This window comes from Talpa occidentalis, unplaced genomic scaffold, assembly GCF_014898055.3.
Source record: "Talpa occidentalis isolate TD23 unplaced genomic scaffold, MPIMG_talOcc4v2.1, whole genome shotgun sequence".
Taxonomy (NCBI): domain Eukaryota; kingdom Metazoa; phylum Chordata; class Mammalia; order Eulipotyphla; family Talpidae; genus Talpa; species Talpa occidentalis.
Window position 1 is genome coordinate 106,519,311 of NW_026555331.1, and position 22,912 is coordinate 106,542,222.

The 22,912-nt window shown below is 39.6% G+C and overlaps 1 protein-coding gene across 5 annotated transcripts in view; it reads left to right on the forward strand.

Moving 5' to 3' along the window:
• PLEKHA8 (pleckstrin homology domain containing A8) overlaps positions 1–22,912 on the forward strand; it is a 60,538-nt gene that overhangs the window by 7,826 nt on the left and 29,800 nt on the right. For 3 of the 5 annotated variants that reach the window (XM_037509788.1, XM_054692449.1, XM_054692448.1), the window contains exons 2-6: positions 13,899–14,015; positions 14,967–15,122; positions 16,477–16,601; positions 21,248–21,406; positions 22,419–22,459. In XM_037509788.1, the coding sequence (XP_037365685.1) occupies positions 13,899–14,015; positions 14,967–15,122; positions 16,477–16,601; positions 21,248–21,406; positions 22,419–22,459 (598 nt within the window). Of the gene's footprint in view, positions 1–3,511; positions 3,620–13,898; positions 14,016–14,966; positions 15,123–16,476; positions 16,602–21,247; positions 21,407–22,418; positions 22,460–22,912 lie in introns of all 5 variants that reach the window. The other 2 variants (XM_037509791.1, XM_037509794.2) reach the window with 1 other exon arrangement.

Here is a 22,912-nt window from a genome sequence, read left to right on the forward strand (position 1 = left end):
AGATTATAGTCTAGTAGAACTACTTCTCCAACTCTGAAGATGTCTTTATAGCTAAATTTGTGATTTTGACAACTTTTATGTGGTGGTTCTGAGACTGTAGCTTAACAAGACTTAGAGGGATTATATTGCACAAAGCTGGTTTCTAGAGGAAATAAGCTATTAATTTATCACCCTCTGCTATCTTTACTGAAATTTTAAAGGCAAATTTGGGACACCACTGACAGGATAGAATATTAAAGTCTTTGGTCATGGAGGTGACATCATACATGTCCAGTTGCTTTTTTGCCTTTGCTGGCTAATGTGTATAACCATTATGGAGACTAGCCTTTCAACTTTTGAGTCCAGTGTAAGCAGCCAGAAATTAGGCAAGAAGGAGTAAAAGAATGAAATGAAGGTGTAAAGGTGGCCAAAGAAAAAGGCATACCTTTGTCAAGAAAAATATTGAGATTTCTTTTTCAGGAGGGGACAAGGAAAATTTCATGGAGGAAGTGGGACCAAGAAGTAGGTGGAATAGGGCTGGACACATGGGGGATGGTGAGGGAGCAGAAGTGATTTAGTGGAAAAACAAGCATGAGAGTTTTTCTGGGAGCAGGAGGAAATATGAGTGCATAGCTGGAAGGGGGTTATGTTATTAAGCCAAATCAAGCCAAACAAGGCTAAGAATTTAGAATTGGTAAGGGAGTCATTTGGGGTTCTTTACTAGAAGGAATGAATGGGTAAAAATAGTATTTAAGAAAGATTCAGTTGGCTTAAACATGGTAAGGGAGGAAGGAAAGCTGAAATACAGGATGAGAGAGTGAAGGAAGGGAGGAGGAAGGCATTATCCTCCACTTCACAAATGAACAAACGAAGACTCAAATAATTAACCTGCAGCACGTAAGTCTTGAACTAGGTCTCCCTGTCCTTTCTACAACTTCACACTCTGTGCCCCAGTAAGGTTGGTGTGGTACCTTGAAGCCAAAAATAGAAATGAGGGAAATTAGGAAGAACTTAGTGACTTACCTGGAGGGTGAGTGGTCCTTACATTTGGAGCTAGTATGGAGAGAGGACACTGGGTCTGTTAAGGGAGGCATTATAGTCAGAAAGAAGAGGACACCTTACACTTGACATACTCAGTTTTGTCCATCTCTTTCAGTTTATAAATTGAAAAATAATGTCCAGAAGAATTAAGTGATGTGTTCTAGATGACACATCTGGATGTTATGAGTCTGAACTTGAACCAGAGTTTTCTGACTGTTCTTTTGAGTGAGGTGATGGTGGGACACGTAAGAGGCATTGTTCAAAACAAAATACCCAATTGAGTAGCCCAAATCACACAGCAGAGGTAACTAATAGTAGGCTCTAAGTGAAGGTTCTAAAGAGAATTTGATGTAATAATTGCAATTGTAGTTAGTTTACCCACCATATGCATGCCTAACTCCCCACTAGCCTCTCACTCCTAAAGAGCTGGGATCTTTTTTCTCTAAATATACAAGTCTGGCATATTATAACTGCTCAATAAAATGCTTTGTGAATTGGGCCTCCCCTGGTGGCGCAGCGGTTGAGCGCTGGGCTGCAAAGCTGCCGCAGCCTCTGCAGTGATGGTTCAATCCCCGGCCACCAGAGAGGATCGCACATGGTGTGCAGACCTCTCCTGCCCGCTGCTCCCCTCAGCAGTGTATTTCAGTCCTTGTGCCTGTTCTGCTCCCCGCTCTGGCTGTGGTGAATTCTCTCACCCTCCCGCACTTCTGACTGTACCCAGTGCTTGTATAAATAAATAAATAAATCTTTAAAAAAAAAAAGGCAGGGCCTCCCCGGTGGCGCAGTGGTTGAGCACTGGGTTGCAAGCTGCCCGCGGCCTCTGCAGCACTGGTTTAATCCCCGGCTGCTCCCCGGCCACCGGAGGAGGGTCCCACATGGCGCGCAGACCTCTCCTGCCGCCCGCTGCTCCCCTCAGCAGTGCACTTCGGTCCTTCTGCCTGCTCTGCTCCCCGCTCTGGCTCTGGTGAATTCTCTCACCCTCCCGCGCTTCTGACTGTACCCAGTGCATGTATAGACAAAACAAACAAATAAATAAATAAATAAAAACATGCCTCTATTAAAAAAACAAATAAATAAATAAATAAAAGGGAAAAAAAAAAAGGCAACATCTCATAACAGAAAAAAATTGTTTTTAAAAAATTTTAAAAATGCTTTGTGAATTAACTAATGGTAAATTAAGAAGTCTTAGACAATACTTGGTTATCTGTTAATATTAGAAATGTCTCTTCCCTCACCACAGCAAAACACTTACTGACTGACCTCAGCAGAACCCAAGTGTTTGTCATCTGCTTTTCTTTCTGGAGCTTCCCTAAGGAAGTTCCAGACAGTGTCCCGATGAGGTGGAGTTTGGCTAAGCATCTAGGGTTGGACACGATGGAAAATACCAAGGCCTCAGTAGCCGGGAATCAATAAAACTGTGCTTTGTTTCAATTTAAAAATGATAGGGCTTTTCACTATTGATATATCCATAAAACATGCATAATACCATATTTTATAGCTATGATGTATCTGGGCTTATGAGCACAGCAACCATAACTTATGGTGAATAAATCAAATCTTGGCTCACCACTCCAAAAGAATGTCAATCTTTCTGAAATTTAAACTCACTTTCTTTTTTTTTTTTTAAGATTTATTTATTTATGCATACAAGAACTGGGGTACAGGCCAAAGGTGTGGGGATTGAAAACATTCACCAGAGGCAGAGTGGGGAACAAAACAGGCAGAAAGACTGAAATACACTGCTGAGGGGAGCAGCGGGTGAGTCAGGAGAGGTCTGCTGCGCCATGTGGGTAGCTCCCTGGCTGGGGATCGAACTCGTGCTGCAGTAGCTGCGGATAGCTTTATAGGTTGCATCTTAACTCCTTGCACTACCAGGGAGGCCCTCACTTTCTTTTCTTTTCTTTTCTTTTCTTTTCTTTTCTTTTCTTTTCTTTTCTTTTCTTTTCTTTTCTTTTCTTTTCTTTTCTTTTCTTTTCTAAGATTTATTTATTTATGCATATAAGCACTGGGTATAGTCAGAAGTGCGGGAGGGTGAGAGGATTCACCAGAGCCAGAGCGGGGAGCAGAACAGGCAGAAGGAACGAAGTACACTGCTGAGGGGAGCAGCGGGAGGCAGGAGAGGTCTGTGCACCATGTGGGACGTTCACCAGTGGCCAGGGATCGAACCGGCACTGCAGAGGCTGCGGCAGCTTCGCAGCCCAGCGCTCAACCGCTGCGCCACCAGGGGAGGCCTCCTCACTTTCTTTTCTTTTTTTTTTTTTTTTTTTTCTTTTATTTTTTTATTTATTTAATTTTATTTTTTTTTGTGGGACCCTCTCTGGCGGCCAGGGAACAAACCGGTGCTGCAGCAGCTGCAGGCAGCCTCGCAACCCAACACTCAACCACTGCGCCACCAGGGGAGGCCAACTCACTTTATTTTCTTAATGTTACTTTATTTTGAAATAAATTCTACAAAAAAAATTGAGTTTCCTGTTATTTTGTCTTATGATAGAGGTTCATAGGTGTGGAAAGCTGGAAGAGATCACTAAGAACTATCTAAAATCATGCTGTAATTCTGTAGAAGAAAAGTAAAGACAAAAGAACCAAGAGACTGGACTTAGTAAGTGCTTTTCAACTTGATAAAAGTATCTATAAAAAATTTCTAGCTAATGTCACACTTAATGATGAGAAACTAGAATCTTCCTCACTAAAATCAAGTACAAAGTAAGGATGTCCCTTCTTACCACTCCACTTCAAGTCATTCTTGGAAGCCCTTGTTAATGCAATAAAGCAAGAAAAGGAAATAAGACCAACAGATTGGGAAGGAAGACATAAAGCTGTCTTTGTTCACAGATGACATGATCATCTCCATACAAAATGTGAAAGAACTGACAAAACCTGGAACTAATAAGTGATTTTAGCAGTACTGCAGGGTGCAAGGTTAATATGTAAAAGTCAATTGTTCTCTTATAAAGCAACAATAAACAAGGGAAATCTGCAATTTAAAACATACACCATTTATATTAGTTTACATAAATCAAATACTTAGATATAAATCTAGAAAAATATGTACAGGATCTTTATTAGGAAAACTAATAAAATCTGATGAGTAAAACTAAAGAATATTAAATAAATAGAAAGATATGCCATGTGTGTGAATAGGAATACTCATTATTGTCAAGATATCATTTCTTCCCATGTTGCCCAATAGATTCAGTGCAATCTCAGTCCAAATACCAGTGAGTTATTTTATGAATATTGACAAATTAGTTCTGAAGTTTATTTGGAGAGGCAAAAAGCCCAGCATTAAAAGACTGATGCTACCTGACTACAATACTTAATAGAAAGCTTCAGTAATAAATATTATGTGGTATTGGTAAAGAAATAGAAAAATAGATCCATGAAAAATAATAGCCATCCCAGAAATAGATGCACGTAAATACAATAAACTTATCTTTGACACAAAGACACAAAGATGGTGTCTTCAAGAAAACTAGAAAGTATTTTAACTAAAATGAAAATAAAAGTGGTTGCCTGAGGTAAAATTTGGGGGAGAGCTTAACTACAAAAGGGTAGCACAAGGGAAATTTGAAGGGAGGGTAATGAAGTATTTTTCTATCTTGATTACTGTGGTGATAGAGGACTATGCATTTATCAAAAGTCAGAGCTGTTAACCAAAGAAGAAAATACACTGTAAATTTTTAACCAATATTTTTACTAAACTTAAGTGTCTTTAATGGAGTACAGTTGTTTTTATATTTATAGTGATATATTTGGATGAGCAGTCACAAGGCTGCTCAGTGAAAAAAGAAGGGAAGCTACAGTTTTTTTAGTCAGACATTGCTATGACTCACAATCACTTTTTTTTTTGGTTTAGAGCTTTAAAGGAATAAGAACATCTCTATTTGGAAATTTTGATTTTTTAAATGGTGGCTGTTTTGAAATAAAAAGGGAAGAAAATATATTGCAAAATGAACTTGACCTATGCCATTTTAGATCCAAATATAAGTGCATTTTTGAAGAAAACTATGCTCATTAAAAAGACAAGTGACTTTTGCAAATAACTGCTATTAAGTATAGAAAGACATTTATATTAAATGAACAAGCTGCCTAACAGTTTTAAAGTATTGATCTTCAAATGTTCTTTAATTTCTTTGAATAATGTTTTATAGTTTTTAGGATGTAAATTTTACAATTCTTAATCTCATTCCTAAATATTTTATTCTTTTTGATGGTATTATAAATTAAATTGTTTTCTTAATTTTCAGGTTGTTCATTGTAACTGTGTAGAAATACAACTGATATTTCACATTGGTTTGTGATAAACTCATTTGTCCTAATAGAATTTTAGTGAGTTCCTTAAGGGTTGTTGTGTGTGTTGTTTTTTGTTTCTTTATACAAAAATAGCTCTGCAAAGAGAGGTAGATTAACTTCTTCCTTCCCCAACTGAGTGCTTTTTATTTCATTTTGTTCTCTAATTGCCCTGGCCAGAACCTTCCATACAGTGTTGGAGTGGCCAGAGCAGGCATTTTTTTTTTTTTTAGGTGCATTTTTTTTTTTAAAGATTTATTTATTTATTTATACAAGCACTGGGTACAGTCAGAAGCACGAGAGGGTGAGAGAATTCACCAGAGCTAGAGCAGGGAACAGAACAGGCAGACGATGAAATACACTGCTGAGGGGAGCAGCGGGCACGGCAGGAGAGGTCTGTCGCACCTTTGGGACCCTCGCTGGTGGCCAGGGATCGAACCGGCTCTGCAGAGGCTGCGGGCAGCTTTGCAGCCCAGCGCTCAACCGCCGCACCACCAAGGGAGGCCCCAGAGCAGGCATTCTTGTCCTGTTCCTGATCTCAAGAGAAAAGCATCCTGTCTTTTGCCATTAAGTAAGATGTTAGCTGTGGGATTTTTTGTAGATGCATTTATCAGATTGAAGAAATTCCTTTCCATTCCTAGTGTGTTGAGTATTTTTATTATGAAAGGTTGCTAGATTTTGTCAAGTACTTGTTCTCCATTTAGTGTGATGAACTTGAGATGATCTTTTGTGTATAGGAAAACCCAGTTTAGGCCTGGAGTAAAAAGGGAATCATTTAACTAAAAGCCCAAAGGGTATTTTCAGATATGATGTGGTCTGATTGAAGTTTCAAGAACTGTCATCCAGATTTGTTTCGTCTCCCTACCTCCCTCAAGTCCTCCCACACCCCTTTTCCCTTTATTTGTGAATCATGTTTAGGTCCTATGTAATGACAAAATAACTCGGCACCTACTAGCAAACATCTTCAAGCCAAAGAAGAAAGCTACAGTCTCCATTTCTTTCTGCCTTTCCCCAGTCCCAAAAGAAGTCCCAGAGATATCCCTGATTGGGTCACTTGCCCATCTTGGAATATGTCATTGAGGACCAGCGATGTGAAACTTCACTGACACCTGTATTACGTGCCCACTCTAGAAGTGGTCAGCTACACCCAAACTGCATGGATAAGCTGTGGAGAAGAGGATTTTTAGTAACAGAAATATGGGGAGTGAATGCTGTTGCCAAAAATAAATACTATTCTTTCTATAATGAAATTATCCAAGATAATACAATGTATTACAAGTTGGCATTTAAATATTCTTCTTTCCCTTACCCATCCCTCTCTAACAGAAGTAGCTTGTATTAGCTTAAACTGTTTCCTTGCTGATTGAAGTTTCAGCCACTCCTTCCACATAGGGAGTATGGCTGATACCAACTCCATCCCTAGTGGAGGATGGCAAAAAGAGGGAAATAGGCACTGGCAGGAAGATGAGTAATTAAGGAAGCAGAAATTGTTACAGACCCACTATTTTCTTCTTTTTATTTGTTGGTTTAACTGTTTTATCATTTCCAACTATGTTAGTCAGGGTTCTCCAAAGAAACAGCTAATTAAAGATAGGTAGATGAATGGAGGCAGGGAGGGGAGGAGGGAGCTGGATGGAGAAAATTTTTTATGTTGTTTTTTTTTTATTAATTGAGTTAACACTGGATTACAATACTATGATTCAGAGGCACAGGATCACACCTCCTCAGGTACATGTCACCTCACCACACCAGGCACTGAGTTTCCTACAGTAAGAAGAGAAAATAGAATTGGCTCATGTATGACTCCCCGCAACATGGCAGAATAGAGGTTGGGATCACCTTCATCCCTAAAAACAGCTATAAAAGAAAATAATATTTGCTCAAAGCAAGACTGAAGTTGCCCAATTGAGTCCCAGGACTTTCCCATGGAGAACTAGAACTAATGTTGGTGGTTTCCAAGGGGAAGGAGAAGATAGAGGCAAAGGGCAGCACGGCTGGGCAAGTTATACTCCAGCCAAGAACTGGAGCCAGCTGTCCAAGCTATGACAGTATTCTGGTGTACTGCCAATTTCCCTGAAGGGACTTTGCAGAAAGGGAGTGAAGTCACATGTGGGCACAGGCTGGACCTGGGACGCTGGAAACTCCATGACTGGCACAGGTAAGGAAAGCTTTTCCCACAGTGCCCTCCCAGAAGTAACAGATTGAAGAGTCACCAGGCAGTGCAAGGCTGGGCTCCATGGCCAGCCCAATAACAGAGAATAACTGGTGAGAGAATTCACTGATCTCTTGGAAAGTATCAAGTGGGCACAAGGAACTCGCAGCCCTGGTCCCTCAGAAGTGGTGCAGCAGTGGTGCAGGAGAAGACAGAGGTGGCTTTGTGGCCATTGCCAAACATTAGTGTATACACCCCACTCCAGCACCTCCTGCCAATCAGGCCCAGCTAAATCCCAGGGCATGAGCTTTGCGGACCAGGGCTAGACTCCCTCACCAAGAGATTTCAAGATTCATAGAGCACGCTATGGCAGAAAGGAGCAGCATAGAGTTGGGCTAGGAAGTTAGGGCAATTGAAGCACTGAACAGACCTTCCTATGGAGAGAAAGGGAAGGAGGTTGAGGAGAGCAACTTCACTCACAACAAAACTGAGATTGAGTATTTAAGCTACATACTCCCTCCTGTCCCCACCTCACACCAGAGTAAACTAAGCAGAGAAACAAAGGTAAACTCACAGCTCCCCTTCCACAAAAAAAGCAAATAAGGCAATATATATGCCTAGGAAGCAAGGAATGTCCTAATACAAGATGGAAAAACAAAATCAGGACAGACGTCTGGGACAAATATAAAGGGTACAGAAATACAGGACCTATTAGACAAAGACTTAAAAAAACCTATATTAAAAATGCTAAATAAGATAACACCACACTTCTGTGAAAATGGCCTGTGTCAATGAGATGGAAACAACAAATGTTGCCAAGGATATGGAGAAAAAGGAATTCTTTTTTTGACATTCTATAAAATTTTATTTTTTAACATGTTTCTTATTAATTTTTTTTTATTTTTTTACATCATTGTTCATTTTTAAACAATATTTGCTTCCCCCCACCCCCTTAGGGTTTCCTTCACCAATGCACCCGTGCACCATCACCTCAGTCCCCTGTGCTCCTCCCTCCCTCCCTCTGATCTCTTTCCCTCCTCCTCCCCTGCAGGATGTTTCTGATTTATAATTGTCTGTTTTTGCTTTGTTGTGTTTTGTACTGTTACTATTTTTTTATACTGATGTCTTACTTGGTTCCCCTATGTTTCTGCTATAAGTGAAACCATCTAATATTTTTCTTTTTCCGTCTGGCTTGTTTCATTGAGCATAATTCCATCTAGTTCCATCCATGTTACTGAGAATGGCATGACTTTATCTTTTTTGATTGCCAAGTAATATTCTATTGTGTATATATGCCACATCTTCTTGATTCAGTCATCTATCTTTGGGCATTTGGGTTGTTTCCAGGTTTTAGCTATTGTAAATAGTCCTGCAGTATACATAGGTGTACAGGTGTTCTTTTAAATCAATGTTTTTGTGTCCTTTGGGTAGATCCCTAGTAGTGGAATTGCCGAGTCATATGGTAGCTCTATTTTTAGTAGACTGAAGAACCTCCAGATGGCTTTCCATAGTGGTTGGACCAGTTTGCACTCCCACCACCAATGTAGGAGAGTTCCTGAAAAAGGAATTCTTACCCTCTGTTGGTGATAATGCAAGTTAGTGCAACCTCTATGGAAATTGATATAAAGATTTCTTTAGAAAATAAAAATGGAAATACCGTGTGATCTAGCAGTAACATTGCTACGTATTTATCCAATAAATAAGAAATTCTAATAAGAAAAGACTTATGTATGCCTGGCAGCACTGTCCAAAATTGCCAAATTGTGGAACCAACATAAGTGCCCATCAGCAGATGAATGGACAAAGGAATTGTGCAATATATTCCCAATTGAATACTGCACAGCTATTAAAAGATGATAAAATAGTATTGTTTTTTTTTTAAAAAAAGATTATGCATACAAGAACTGGGGTACAGGCCAGAGGTACGGGGGGGTGGGGTGAGAGGATGCACCAGAGACAGGGAACAGGGAACAGAACGGGCAAACTGACTGAAATACACTGCTGAGGGGAGCAGCAGGTGAGACAGGAGAGATCTTCTGTGCCATGTGAGTATCTCCCTGGCCTGGCCAGGGATGGAAGTCATGCTGCAGAAGCTGCAGATAGCTTCATAGTGCTGTGCTTAACCCCTTATGCCACCAGGGATGCCCTAAAATAGTGTCTTTTTGGACAAAATGGATGAACCTCAAGGTGATTTTGTTAAGTGAAATAAGCCAAAGTGAAAGATAATTGATGTTTTCACTCATTGTATAATATAAATAACCAGAAAGCTACCCAGGTAAAATACCGCAGGAATAAATCTTGGACTTGGTCAGATAATTTCGTGGTTAGCAGAGGGACTTGGTAGGAAAAGAGGCAGATGGGGATTGGCACGGGTGGTTTGGTGGAAGGTGAGTGGAACATGCACATATGGAGGAGCCATAATGTAGCCACATAATTAAACTTAGTAATTAAAAAAAAAGAAGTGGTTCCTCTGTTTCTGAAGGCTGAGAATTCCCATGATCTGCTGTCTATAAGCTGGTGAATCAGGAATACTGCTTATGTAATGTAGGCCGAGTTCAGAGCCCTGAGTATTGGGATGCTGGTGGGGTAAATCCTGGACTGAGTCCAAGAGTCTGAGAACCAGGGGTGCCATTGTCCCAGGACAGGAGAAAATAAAGGTCTCAGCCACTGCAGAAAGTGCAAATTCTCACCTTCCTCAGCCTTTTCTATTTAGGTCTTCAACAGATGGGATGATGCTAACCTGCTCTGGTGAGGACACTCTTTATTCTGTCTACTAATTAAAGTGCTATTCTTGTTGGTGACACCCTCATAGAAACACCCAGCAATAATCTTTACTAGGTATTTGGATATCCCTTAGTCCAGTCAAGATGAAAAATAAAATTAACCTTCACAGTAGCTCTAGGTAATTGCAGATTAATTAAAATAGGAAGTAGTTTAATAGCCTTTTTTCTTTTCTCATATTCATCATTCCTAAGTTGTGTTTGAACTTCCAGCACAGGGCATGATGAAAGAGCAGTGTGTCACAATTCTGCTCTAGATGCCCCTTTGCTCTGCTTTTAAATCTCATGTGATAGAATGAGACTTCTGCATTCTCTTAATGTGCCTTCAAACTCCAGGAACTTTATGCTTTAAAGAAAAGTTTTTCTTGGTCATAGTTTTTGTAGTTAGAGAATAAAATAGCAATATATTGAACTGCCCCTATATAATGATAACTTCTAGATAAATAACAACCTGCTACAGGAAAGGTATTATTTCAGTTACTGTTCTAGTCCATCTGCTACTTTCAAAAAGAACTGCAGCTGTGTTTCGTGTACGTGTGTGTTTTAGGAGGAAAAGGGGTTCTGTTTAACCTTTTTCAGAGTTCTGTAAGATAAATCTAGTTTAGTACCACATTTTTTTGAAGTTTCAGGCATTTTTCACATTTCAATAACTGAAATCGGGAAGTATCTTAGAACTAGTGATCTCATTTTGATGAGGTGTAGGGTTCAATGAGCACCATCTTTGGGTCCTCTGAGAAAAGTTTCAGCCAAGTTCTCTTTTCAGCAGTACACGGGGAATTTATGCTGAGTTTGCCCAGGAAATGAAGACATTTGCACAGTCACAGGCAGGTGAAGTTTGCATTTTAAAAGGACAGGTTTATTGGAAAATGGAGAAAGAAAAAAGAGAGACACTTATCTACACACAGATGGGCAGTCTTGGGAAGAGAGCTCCCTTTTACCGAGAAATTGTTCTGACAGAGTGTTCTTCTTTTGGGGAGGGGTTCATTCCTTTGTGAAATTGTTACCTATTGTTAATCACTTTTAGGATGTGATTAGGTTAATTTGTAAAGACAGGTGATTGTCTTAGGGCCCTCAACCTCTCTATCCCCACCTCTGGTCTGCTCCTCTAGATTCTTTCTACAGAGCTCCTAAGGGGTTAATTTCTCTAGCTGGTTTAACAACTATGTTAATCATTTTTACCCTTACTTTCAGTGTCTGGATTTATGATGCCTCTATCACAAATTTTCTACTCTAAGCTTCCATCAGTGCCATGTGATTGTTTAATGGGCAGGCTATTTTTTTCTTTCTTATATTAATTACGTTAAATAATGATATGTCTTGAAATTGATGGTGTGTAATAGTTAATTTTGTGTGTCAACTTGCCTGGACCATATGTTTTGCCAAATTATGATGGGTGTGTCTGTGAGAATGTATGGGGATGAAATAACATTTGACTTGGTAGACTGAGTAAAGTAGATTGCTTTCTCGTATGTGAATGGGTCTCAGCCAACCAGAGACCTGAATAGAAGGAATGAAACATTGGTCCTTTTCTGCTTTTGGACTAAGACTGAAATATCAGCTCTTCTTGGGTTTGTGGTCTGCTGACTTTGAGACTGGGACTGGGGCTAAATGTCAGTTCTCTTGGGTCTCTAGCTCGCCCAATGCAGATCTTAAAACTTCTCATTCTCTATAAGTCAATTGCTTGTAATAAATATAGATATATAGTATATAAATAGATAACACATTCTTGTACTATACATGTATGCACATACATACTGCTGGTTTTGTTTCTCTGGAGAATTCTGTCTGTTGTAGGTATGGTCCTAAATTTGACAAAATACAGCAATTGAGGATATCCTGAATTTCTTCTGCCAAAAAGTCATGGTGGGTTTGGGAAGTGTTCACATCATAGTCATCAGAGTTAAGCGCTAAGGAAAAAGATGTATCAGGATAGCTTTCTAGAAATGAAGGGCCAGGGCTTGGGGGTTCTTATGCCAGAAGGAGCAGTATACAAAGACCTGGTTCTCTTTCCTGTTCTGCTAAGTACTCCCATGTACCCTTACTTAGGCCACTCAGCATTGGTTTCTTTACCTATAAAACAAGCTAGCTGCACTAGGTGATACCAAAGATCTCTTTCATTTCTCACAAATTGATTCTGCTTCAGTGAGGGAAGATAGCCTCAGTTATAAATAAACAGACTCTTGTAAAAGTGCTAAAATATCACCATAATATCTAATTCTGGGAGTTCTTCCTTGCTTAAGGCATAGTCCGATGATCAGTGTGATTTCCTGGTTTGTAATGTTTCTGCTAAGAACAGTGGCCTTCAAGTTTGAATTTCTGTGGAGTTTGATGCCAAGATCAGGAAGCCTCACTTTATGGAATAAAAATTTGCAAGTCCGGGGAGTTTTTCTAGCCAGTAACTTGTGTTGATGTTAAGGTAAGGACGTAGGGGTTGCTGACATCCAGTAAAGGAAACAAGAAGAATATAAGTAAGCCAGAGTTTTAGAAAAGATTGCTTATGTTTGGTCAGAAAGACTTGTGTGGCAGGATATTTCAGAATAATTCAGGTACTGAATTATTAGAGTGTGGATGTTGAGAATCAGTCTTTAACCAGTTTTGTTATTTTTTTAAGGAAATAATAGATATATTACTTTGTGAATATGAATGCTCTTACCCTTGGGCCCTGCAAATGTAAAAAATGAATGAAGCATCCATCTCTCCTGCCACCAAACCCCTGCACTTAGGTTTAGATTTGGTGTTAATCATTTAGCTTCCTGATGTGCTACGTCATTTCCCTGCTCCCTGATCTTAAGCTTGAGGGTGTTTCCAGAAGTACACTAATTTCCTATAATAATTTAATAGTGACACTATTTTAATCTCAAATGATGTCTTATGCCTAAAGCCCCCACTAACCTTTTCTGGCTGGCCCAACTTCAGAAGAGTCCCATGAGAGAAATGGAAAGGGGTATTCCATTTCAAAAAGAAAAACAAAGCATGTCTGAGGAGACTGACAAGGATAATGCAGAGAGGAATGGCATTTTAGGAAGAAAATACAGCTGGTTCAAAAGCAGGAATATAACAAATCTGGTTTGACTAAAATATATAGGTTGTATAAAAGGACTAGATAAGATGTGTATTTCTACTCTATAGTTTGTTCCTGAAAATTCTCTGAAAAGTTGTTGAGGTCTTGAATGTTTCAGTTTAGTTCATTTCAGTGATCAGTACTAAATAGTAAATCAAAGTCACCTTAGGCAGCCTTACTAGACAGCACCATGTGTGATATTGGTAGGGCAGTATAATCTTTTGCCCCATTTCTAGGTTTGGGATAATTCTTAACCAGAGGGGAGGAAAGCAAATATGTGATAGCAGTAACATTCAAGACACAATGATCATTTAGAAGCTAGTACTGTGTATTAGGGTAAGTAGGGGATAAAACTCATCAGTAATCCAATTACCTACAGGTAGTTGTTGCTGTTACTTCTATACTTCAGTACATTACGTGACTAAAAATAAATGTTTCTGGCAGATTGTTTTTAATTTTATCTTGCCCCTAAAAATGAAATCAAACATACAGGAATGTACCCTTGGAGCTGGAACCCAGCATCTTGTTATTGTTTCTTGGGAGGCACTTCACATGCAGGTGGTAATTGAGACCATGCTTTTGTGTCTGTTTTCAGGTTGGCAGCCTCGATGGTTCCTTCTCTGTGGGGGGATATTATCCTATTATGATTCTCCTGAAGATGCCTGGAAAGGTTGCAAAGGAAGCATCCAAATGGCAGTCTGTGAAATTCAAGGTGAGAAATGTAGAGACTTGCAGAGTTTATTTTTCTGTTTCCCCCAAAATATAAAAATACTAACTTTTGTGTACCTTTCTGTGTTGCTCTCATAGAACAGACAAAGATATATAGTGTTATGCCCCAAAAGAAAGCCTATTAATAAGACCTAAAACTGCAGCCAGTTTTTACAAGGAGGCTGATTAAGAGATAATCAAAATAAATGAGAGCAGTGTATTAACCATACATCTATTGCTCATTCCTTAGTCACCTGCCCACCTGAGGCTAGTGTAAAGCTTATTTAAGTATTTTTATTGCAACATCAAACACTTCTGTTTAAATCAGGACACACAGACCTTCTCGCTGCACCACATAGTAAAAACAACTAGCACCTTTAATTAGCCTTTATTTCTTGGTTTGGGGAATCTTCATATATGCTTGAGAAGTGCCTCAGACACAGATCAAAAGGGAATTTTGGAGGTGATGGCAGGGTGGGTGAAGGAAAGTATGGTTTGCATGTTTCTTCTGAAGGGCTCTGAGGGCATTCTCAAACTTTTGCTTAGGCTTATCAAGGAAAGTAGGAAAGAAAAAATATTGTGCTCTTGATTGCTTTCCAATAAAGCCAAGGAGATAAAGAGTTTATCCCTACTTGTTGGCCTTAAAACATCATACTTCACACATACACAAGCCAAAAGAGTCCTTTTCTAGTCTGATAAAAGATCCTAATTCCAGTAGGGGATACTTTTTTGGACCAAAGTCTCGGCCATACCTTGGAGACAAGTTTTTCCCTCTTCAACCCCAGAGGCATCTAGAAAGAGGTAAATAAACTAGAAGAGGGAGTGACAGCTGGCATCCTTTCTTGGGAGAAGCCTTCAGTGACCAGCTCCTATTTTGCACAAGGATTTGAGTGGGTTGGAGGCTACCCAGATAGGGTTCTTCTAGGTCTCTAATCTCCCTCTACTTTGCTCCCAGTTCATTCGGTGGATAATACACGCATGGACCTGATAATTCCTGGAGAACAATACTTCTACCTGAAGGCCAGAAGTGTGGCTGAGAGACAGCGGTGGCTAGTAGCCCTGGGATCAGCCAAGGCTTGCCTTACAGACAGTAGGACACAAAAGGAGAAAGGCAAGTATTGTTGTCTGGTGTAGGGACCTTGGGAATCATCCCAAGTTGACATCTCTGGATTCCCTTTTTATTACCTTGCCCCTAACCACCTAACTTGGTATGTATATCATAGAAATAATATATACCTCAGTGGGATTTAAACCAGGATTTGTATCTAATTCTTCTTTATTAGGATATCATAGTAGAAAAAGTAAAGACTTTTGAGCCAGATACAACTAGCTTCATATCTTGGCTTTGCAAGTTACTGATTTTGTGACCTTGGCACGAGTCACTTAATCTTTCAGTTCTAGTTCTCAGTTGCCTCATATTAAAAAGAGGTAGTAACCTAGTGATATGAAACTGTCTAGTACCCAGTCTGGTGCAGAGTTGACCTTGATGAAGAATTGCTGAGCCAGAGGGGCCTTGCATCAAGGTGCCTTCTACAGTAACACCCCACGTCTCCCTTTCCTTGAGGTGGGATGGATGGATACTTAAATGTTAGGTTGCTGCCCCTTCGTGCTCATTAACTTGCCACCATTAGGTCTCCTGAGAACCATGACTCAAGCTTCTGTTTAGATTTGGTCAAATCTTACTGCCTGAACTCTCCTAGCTCATGGGTACACCTGAGGAAATTAGTGAGAGCGAGGGGCCTCTGTGAAAAAGTGTTTCATGACCTTTCTGATGACATGTATGGGAGATGTGCTTAACTTTTCAAGTAGACACAGTAAGATGACCACATCATGGGTTGTTTTTTAATGCTAAAAACAACATCAGGAGCACATTCTAGATCCTGTCAACTTTAACTCAGATCAGGTAGTAATGCACAGCATTTTCATGGAGAAGAAAACCGGAGGCAGCGATGATTGTATCTGGAATGTCTGGCTAATGAGAGAGCTGCAGATATGTAAAGGATGCCATTAGCTTTGATAGATAGCATGCTGGACAAGTCCTGAATTAACAAGTCTTATTAAGTGGTAATTTCATGTAATAGGACACTGTTTCCTATATTTGAGCACCATGTTAGCAGGACTGTGTGGCAGAACTGAGGCCAAACTGAGCCCTTGACTTTGCTCCTAGTTCAGACACCTTTACTGGTAATCATGCAATATGTTGACTCAAGAAATAATGCTGTGTACTTCTAAAGACTAGAAGTCTCCTTTTTTCTATTGATTTGCTCCCATATCTTCATCTAAATCATATTCTGTAACCCATTCTGTAAACATCTTATTGGGGGCATAAGTTGTATATTTATTCTCTGTATTATATTCTATATTATATTCTCTGTATTATATTCTGTATTATATTCTCTGTATTATATGCTAACCGGTAAATCAATTATTCATTTTTATAATTGCGTTATCATTTTGTCATTTAGAGTTTGCTGAAAATACTGAGAACTTGAAAACCAAAATGTCAGAACTAAGACTCTACTGTGACCTCCTTGTTCAGCAAGTAGATAAAACAAAAGAAGTGACTACAACTGGTGTGTCCAATTCTGAGGTAAAATGTTGTCTTTAACCACACAAAAAGTAGCATAAGCTGTTGCTTACCAGTTACACTTATTTTCTCATAATCCCTGATTATCTTGAAATTTCCTACTTCTCTCAGAAAAAGTAATAAAATCCAACAAAGAGAAATGTTTGCATTTCAGCATATGGAAGCTTATGGTTTCCCTTTCTGGAACAAGTTTAGGATTTTATTAATTAATAACATATGGAACCTTTAACTATGGTACTAATGTATGTTTCTCACAGTTTTTTAATACAAACTTACCTGTGTAACAGAGCCATTTCTATTAAGATGTCAACATATGGGCGTCCCTGGTGGTGCAGCAGTTGAGTGCTGGGGCTCTGGGCTGCAAGGCTGCCCGCAGCCTCTGCAGCACCAGTTCGATCACCGGCCACCGGCGAGGGTCCCACATGGCACGCAGACCTCTCCTGCCGCTCGCTGCTCCCCTCAGCAGTGTACTTTGTCAGTCTGCCTGTTCTACTCTCCCATCTGGCCCTGGTGAATTCTCTCACCCTCCCGCGCTTCTGACTGTACCCAGTGCTTGTATAAATAAATAAATAAATCTTTAAAAAAAAAAATGCCAACATAGTGTCTCGCATCTTTGATAAGACTAACAGAATTTTATTTCACCACAGTAGTTATGTTTTCGTGTAGACTAGTGTCTCCTAAGATGGAGATACAGTCTTTTTTCTCTCCATCATCAACAAGGATTCAAATTTTAGCATTACTTATAAGGTTGTCATTCGCTCATACTAGCATCTTTTAAAAGATCTATGTAGTGTTAAACTGTTCATTCAGTGGCTCACATTAACGAGGGAGATCTCTCTTCTGTGCTCTCAAAGACATTTTAATCTGAAAAACAATGCCTATAAAATGAGGAATCTGCAGACGTAATTTTTTAATTTTTTAATTTTTATTTTTTTAAAGATTTGTTTATTTATTTATTTATTTATTTATTTATTTATACAAGCACTGGGTACAGTCAGAAGCGCGGGAGGGTGGGAGAATTCACCAGAGCCAGAGCAGGGAGCAGAGCAGGCAGAAGGACCGAAGTACACTGCTGAGGGGAGCAGCAGGCGGCAAGAGAGGTCTGTGCGCCATAGGGGACCCTCCTCCAGTGGCCGGGGAGCAGCCAGGGATCGAACCAGCACTGCAGAGGCTGCGGGCAGCTCCGCAACCCAGCGCTCAACCGCTGCGCCACCAGGGAGGCCCCGACATAATTGTTTTAAATTACTTTTCTTAGAAAGGAAAAGAATACTGTGTTCCTAGTAGCATATGTGCGTTGGGTTTTTCTAACACAGGTGATTTAATTCACTTTCATTTCCTTTTGGGTTGTCTCATTCATTCAGCAACTGTCTATTATGTAGAAGACATTGTGCTGGGTAGGGAAAGAGTATATAAAAAAGAATTCAGTCCTGCTGTTGGGATGTTTATAGTCTAAAACAGAGAGTGATTCTCAATCTAGAGCAGTTTTGTACCCCAGAAAACATCTGACATTGTCTGGAGACATTTTTGGTTGTGGTCACTAAGGGACTGCTTTTGGTATCTAGTGAGTAGAGGCCAGTGATGCTGCTTAAAATACTGCAATAAATAGAAGAGCCATTCCCTCTATTTTCCTCACTCCAAAAATTAATCAGCCCCAAATGTTTGTGGTGCTGAAGCACTGGTCTAGAGGGAAGGGGAAATGTGAACATGAATTTTAATTTAAAGAAGTGCCATGGGGACTTGGTGATGAAACTGTGGTTGTGATATTGTAGAAATAAGTGTTTGGTAACACAAATTTGGCTTTTGGAAAGAGCCTAAGTAAGGGGGCTAAAAATGGGCAGAAGAGGGCCTTCCTGGTGGTGCAAGGGGTTAGTTAAGACACAACCTAGAAGCTATCTGCAGCCACTGCAGTAAGAGTTCCATCTTTGGCCAGGGAGCTACACACATGGTGCAGCAGACCTCTTCTGACTCGCCGGCTGCTCCCCTCAGCAGTGTATTTCAGTCAGTCTGGCTGTTCCGTTCCCCACTCTGTCTCTGGTGAATCCTCTTACTCTCCACACCTTTGGCCTGCACCCCAGTTCTTGCATGCATAAATAAATAAATCTTATTAAAAAATGGGCAGAAGACTTAAACACACACTTCTACAAAGAAGACATACAAATCGCCAAAGGCACATGAAAAAATGGTCATCCTCATTTATCACCAGGGAAATGAAAATCAAAACCACAGTGAGATACCACCTTAGTGAGACTAGCCCATATCTAAAAGGCTGGAAACAAGTGCTGGCAAGGATGTGGGAATGTAAACTGGCCCAGCCTCTGTAGAAAACTGTGGAGATTTTCAAAAGACTGAAAATGAATCTGCCATATCATTCCACTCCTAAGTATCTACCCAAAGAATACAAAAACACTAATTCCAAAGTGAACCTACACTCCTACATTTATTGCAGCACTATTTAAAATAGCCAAGATATGGAAACAATATAAGTGCCCAAAATCAGGTGAGCGTATCAGGAAGGTATGTTATGTATACACAGTGGCATAGTGCTCAGAATCAAAAAAGATAAACTCATGTCATTTGCAGCAACATAGGTGGAACTGGAAGGAATTATGCTAAGAGAAATAAACCAGAAGGAGAAAGATAAATTCCAGAGGGTGTCACTTAATATGTGCAATAATAGAGAAACCAAACAAAGGGTCTGAAAAAGACAAACATTAAAACCAACCCTTGAAAGCTCACTATAGATCTGAGATATTGAGATGGGGAGGGAGAGAAAGTGGGGTGAAACAAGGGGATGAGGGAGTACACAAAGGACTGCAGTGGAGGACTATGGTGCTTTGGTGGTGGGAATGCTACAGTGACCATACCTGAGGGGGGAATCCTAAACTGCCAAAACACTAACAGGGATGTAAAACAATGGTCCTTCAATAAAAAAAGAAAGAAGCATTTGGGCTTTGTCCAACTTCTGTCACAGAGTGGGAGGCAGCTTTTGGAAAGAGCCTAAGAAAAGGGTACTGTGGCTGATAGATTGTGGAGCCCACCAAGTGATTATAGCATTGACCCTTTTAGTCACACCCCTCAGTCCCTATATCCTGGGAATGAAGAGGAGGTGTGGAGCATGAATTCAATCACCAGATCATTGAGTTAATCAATTGTTCCTATTAATGAAGCTTTCTTAAAATTGAGTTCAAAGAGGCCCTAAGTTGGTGAACTTGAGGCGATTAGGGAATATAACATACTCAGAGAGCATGGCTCTCTGCACCCCTTCTGTTTGCTTTGCCCTATGCATCTCATCCATCTGACCTTGAGTTATATCAAGTTTTATAATTATCTGGTACTCTAGAAAAGATGTTTCTTTGATTTCTGTGACCTGCTCTCTCAAAATTAGACCTAATTAATTTGACCTCTCCATTGAAATCTCCAATCAGCCACTCAGGTGACAACCTGGATTTGCCTTTGGGGTGGGACAGTCTTGTGGGACTGAGCTTTTGACCTGTGGAATCTAATACTATCACTAGATAGCTGGTGTTTGAATTTAGTGGAATTGTATGACCCAGATAGTATTGGACAGTGGTGGTGTAGGAAAACATTTGGTGTCAGAATCATAGTGGTCCACAGCCAGTAAAATTATCCTCTAGCTTGCTAGAATTACAAAATTGAGGCAATTTGAGATCGCTATTAAGAACGAAATTCAAATAAATTTCTAAGGTCTTACTGGCTTTATTCGGTAATTCATGAACTGGGCAGCTTCCAGTCTAGCAGATAGAATGGAGCTCTGGAGAACTGTACAAAAGTAGTGATTTTTATAGACCAAAGCGACCAGGAACAAGGGAATTATACTGAGCATTTGCTGATTGGCTCAAGCAATGTTATTTTCCTTACATATAACAAAGGTCTGGTAACTTGTGCTGAAGAGGCAATCCTGCTCTGAGAGATCTGAGCACAGAAACTTAGTGTTTGGTTTGCTGACATAAGACTTAGCATGAGCACCTCCATCATGGGCCCAATCTAGTTCCTTGATACCACTAAATTGTGGTTGCCACACTTTCTAGTCAGGGTGTAGTGTCAGTTTCCTAAATAGCTTATTAATATTAATATCCAGAAGGAAAACACTTTGAGCAAGTAAAATAACTTAGGGGAGGAAGGAATTGTTGGATATTTAAAAGAATTCCAGTTGCTAAAACCTCTTAGACTCATCTATACTGAAAACCAAAAAAAATCCATTCAAGCAGAAAATGTGTGACTTGTAATTTCCAGTGCTTCTGTTCTAGAACCTCATTTTCACTCAGTAGTGGGAATCATTTTTTTATTGATTCCAGTCTTCAATCTGTATGACTTCTTGTTTCAGGTCTGTCACCCCTTATAGACTGGAAACCTCACGAGGGCACTGTGCCCAGCCCCGGCACAATATCTAGTTGAACAAACTTGTTGCTTCAGCTCAGTGGGTGAGTGGGTCAGTGTGAACAGTCAGATTGAGGGTAAAGCTTATGTATGCTTCAAGAACTTAGTCTTTTTCTGAGTACATATTTGTCTGGCAAATACATATTTGTCTGACAAATACATTATTATATTGAGGATAAGAACATTCTATACTTGGACTTTATCTTTTTTTGGCAAGGTAAACGAGTCTTCCACTCTGGTTGTTTTTGTAGGAGGGAATTGATGTGGGAACTTTGCTAAAATCAACCTGCAATACTTTTCTGAAGACTTTGGAAGAATGCATGCAGATTGCAAATGCAGCTTTCACCTCCGAGTTACTCTATCGAACTCCCCCAGGATCGCCTCAGCTGGCCATGCTCAAGTCCAATAAGGTAACAGCCCAGCTCAGCTTGGCTGTAGCAAAGCATACAGAAAAGTTGAAAGTAAAGAAGGTGATACTGAGTTATGTTTTCCATCACCCTTTGGCGACTGAGAAAGACATTTTTTAGTCGATTTTCCTTTATGTTCACCTTTGTATCTGCCCTCAGTCCGAATATCAAGTTAGTTATTTTTGGCAATTTTACCACCTAAACATGTCTCTAATGTGGCTAACCTCCCCTCTAGCCTCCATGACCAGAGAGTCTTCCTGAGTTTTGAGGTAGCCTTCTAGCTAGTAGCCTTCAACCTAACCCTTCAGGCAGCTAACGGTATTTCTATTCACACAGTACAAATTGGATTGCTTTTCCTAAACCTTCCAGTTCCCTCTTTGCCTATAGGTTAAAGTCAAAATGTCTTAACCCCATCTCAGATCCCCAGCCTCTTTCTCTGTCATTACCTGGCTTGATGTATTAACTGCTTAGAGCTCTCCCTACATCTTTGTGCTGTTTCCCAGTGCCAAGAATGCCTTCTCAACCATCTTTCCCTGTTAGCTGTCATTCAACCTAAAGATTTAATCTCCTCTACCCTGACTTCCTAGGCTGGGCAAAGTATACCCTCATGCATACTTTAACATTACCCTAAAATTCAATTTACTTCAAGGTCATGAACACCATTCTGTTCTTCCAGTGTTCAATATCATGCTTTGTCATAGTTTGGTACTTACTACTATTTTACCAGTATAGCTAAAATTATAAGAAAAGGCTAACTACCAAGGGTTTGGCTATGATAATTATGTCATTCAAGAGACTGTCTTCCTTTGCCTTAGAAATTTGTCTATCTTTATTTGAATAAATAAGAAAGTTGGAATCAATGACTCCCTGCTTTTGGAAGGATCTCACATTGTTTCAATCGAGTGGGACAGAGTATGTTTTGGTCATGTTTACCATTTTCATGTGTAATAAAATTCTGATTATGCTCTGTTGGAAGTTTAACATGTAAATTTTTATTTCTTTGCTTCTTTTAAAGATGAAACATCCTATTGTACCGATTCATAATTCACTGGAAAGGTACAGTAACTTTTTATCTTTCTAAATAAAAAAAATAAGGATATTGTTTTTCCTTGTTTAAAAAAAATAAGAATGTTTTGATTGTATGGTGACTTCCTTCATGATTTGAGTAATAATCAGAAGGAAACGATATGGCTTTCCTATTTGGGGTAATACTGAAACAATATATACCTTTCATTTAGCATCAAGTACTACAGAAGCTGGTTTCATTTTTCCTTAGAATCTGGACCTCATCCATCACGTCTAATAACTTTTAATGTCTCTAGTTTCTTGAGTATTGGAACCTTGCTCTTTTGGAGAAACTAAGCAATGATTTAAGTGTGTTTTTGTCAAGAAAAGACAGTGCTATTTTTTTGGTTAAAAAATAAAAATATTATGTAGTTTTACAGGTTGAAAAAAGAATTTAGCATCAAAGTATAAACTATCTTTTCCTCTAAATACTCCTTTGATTTA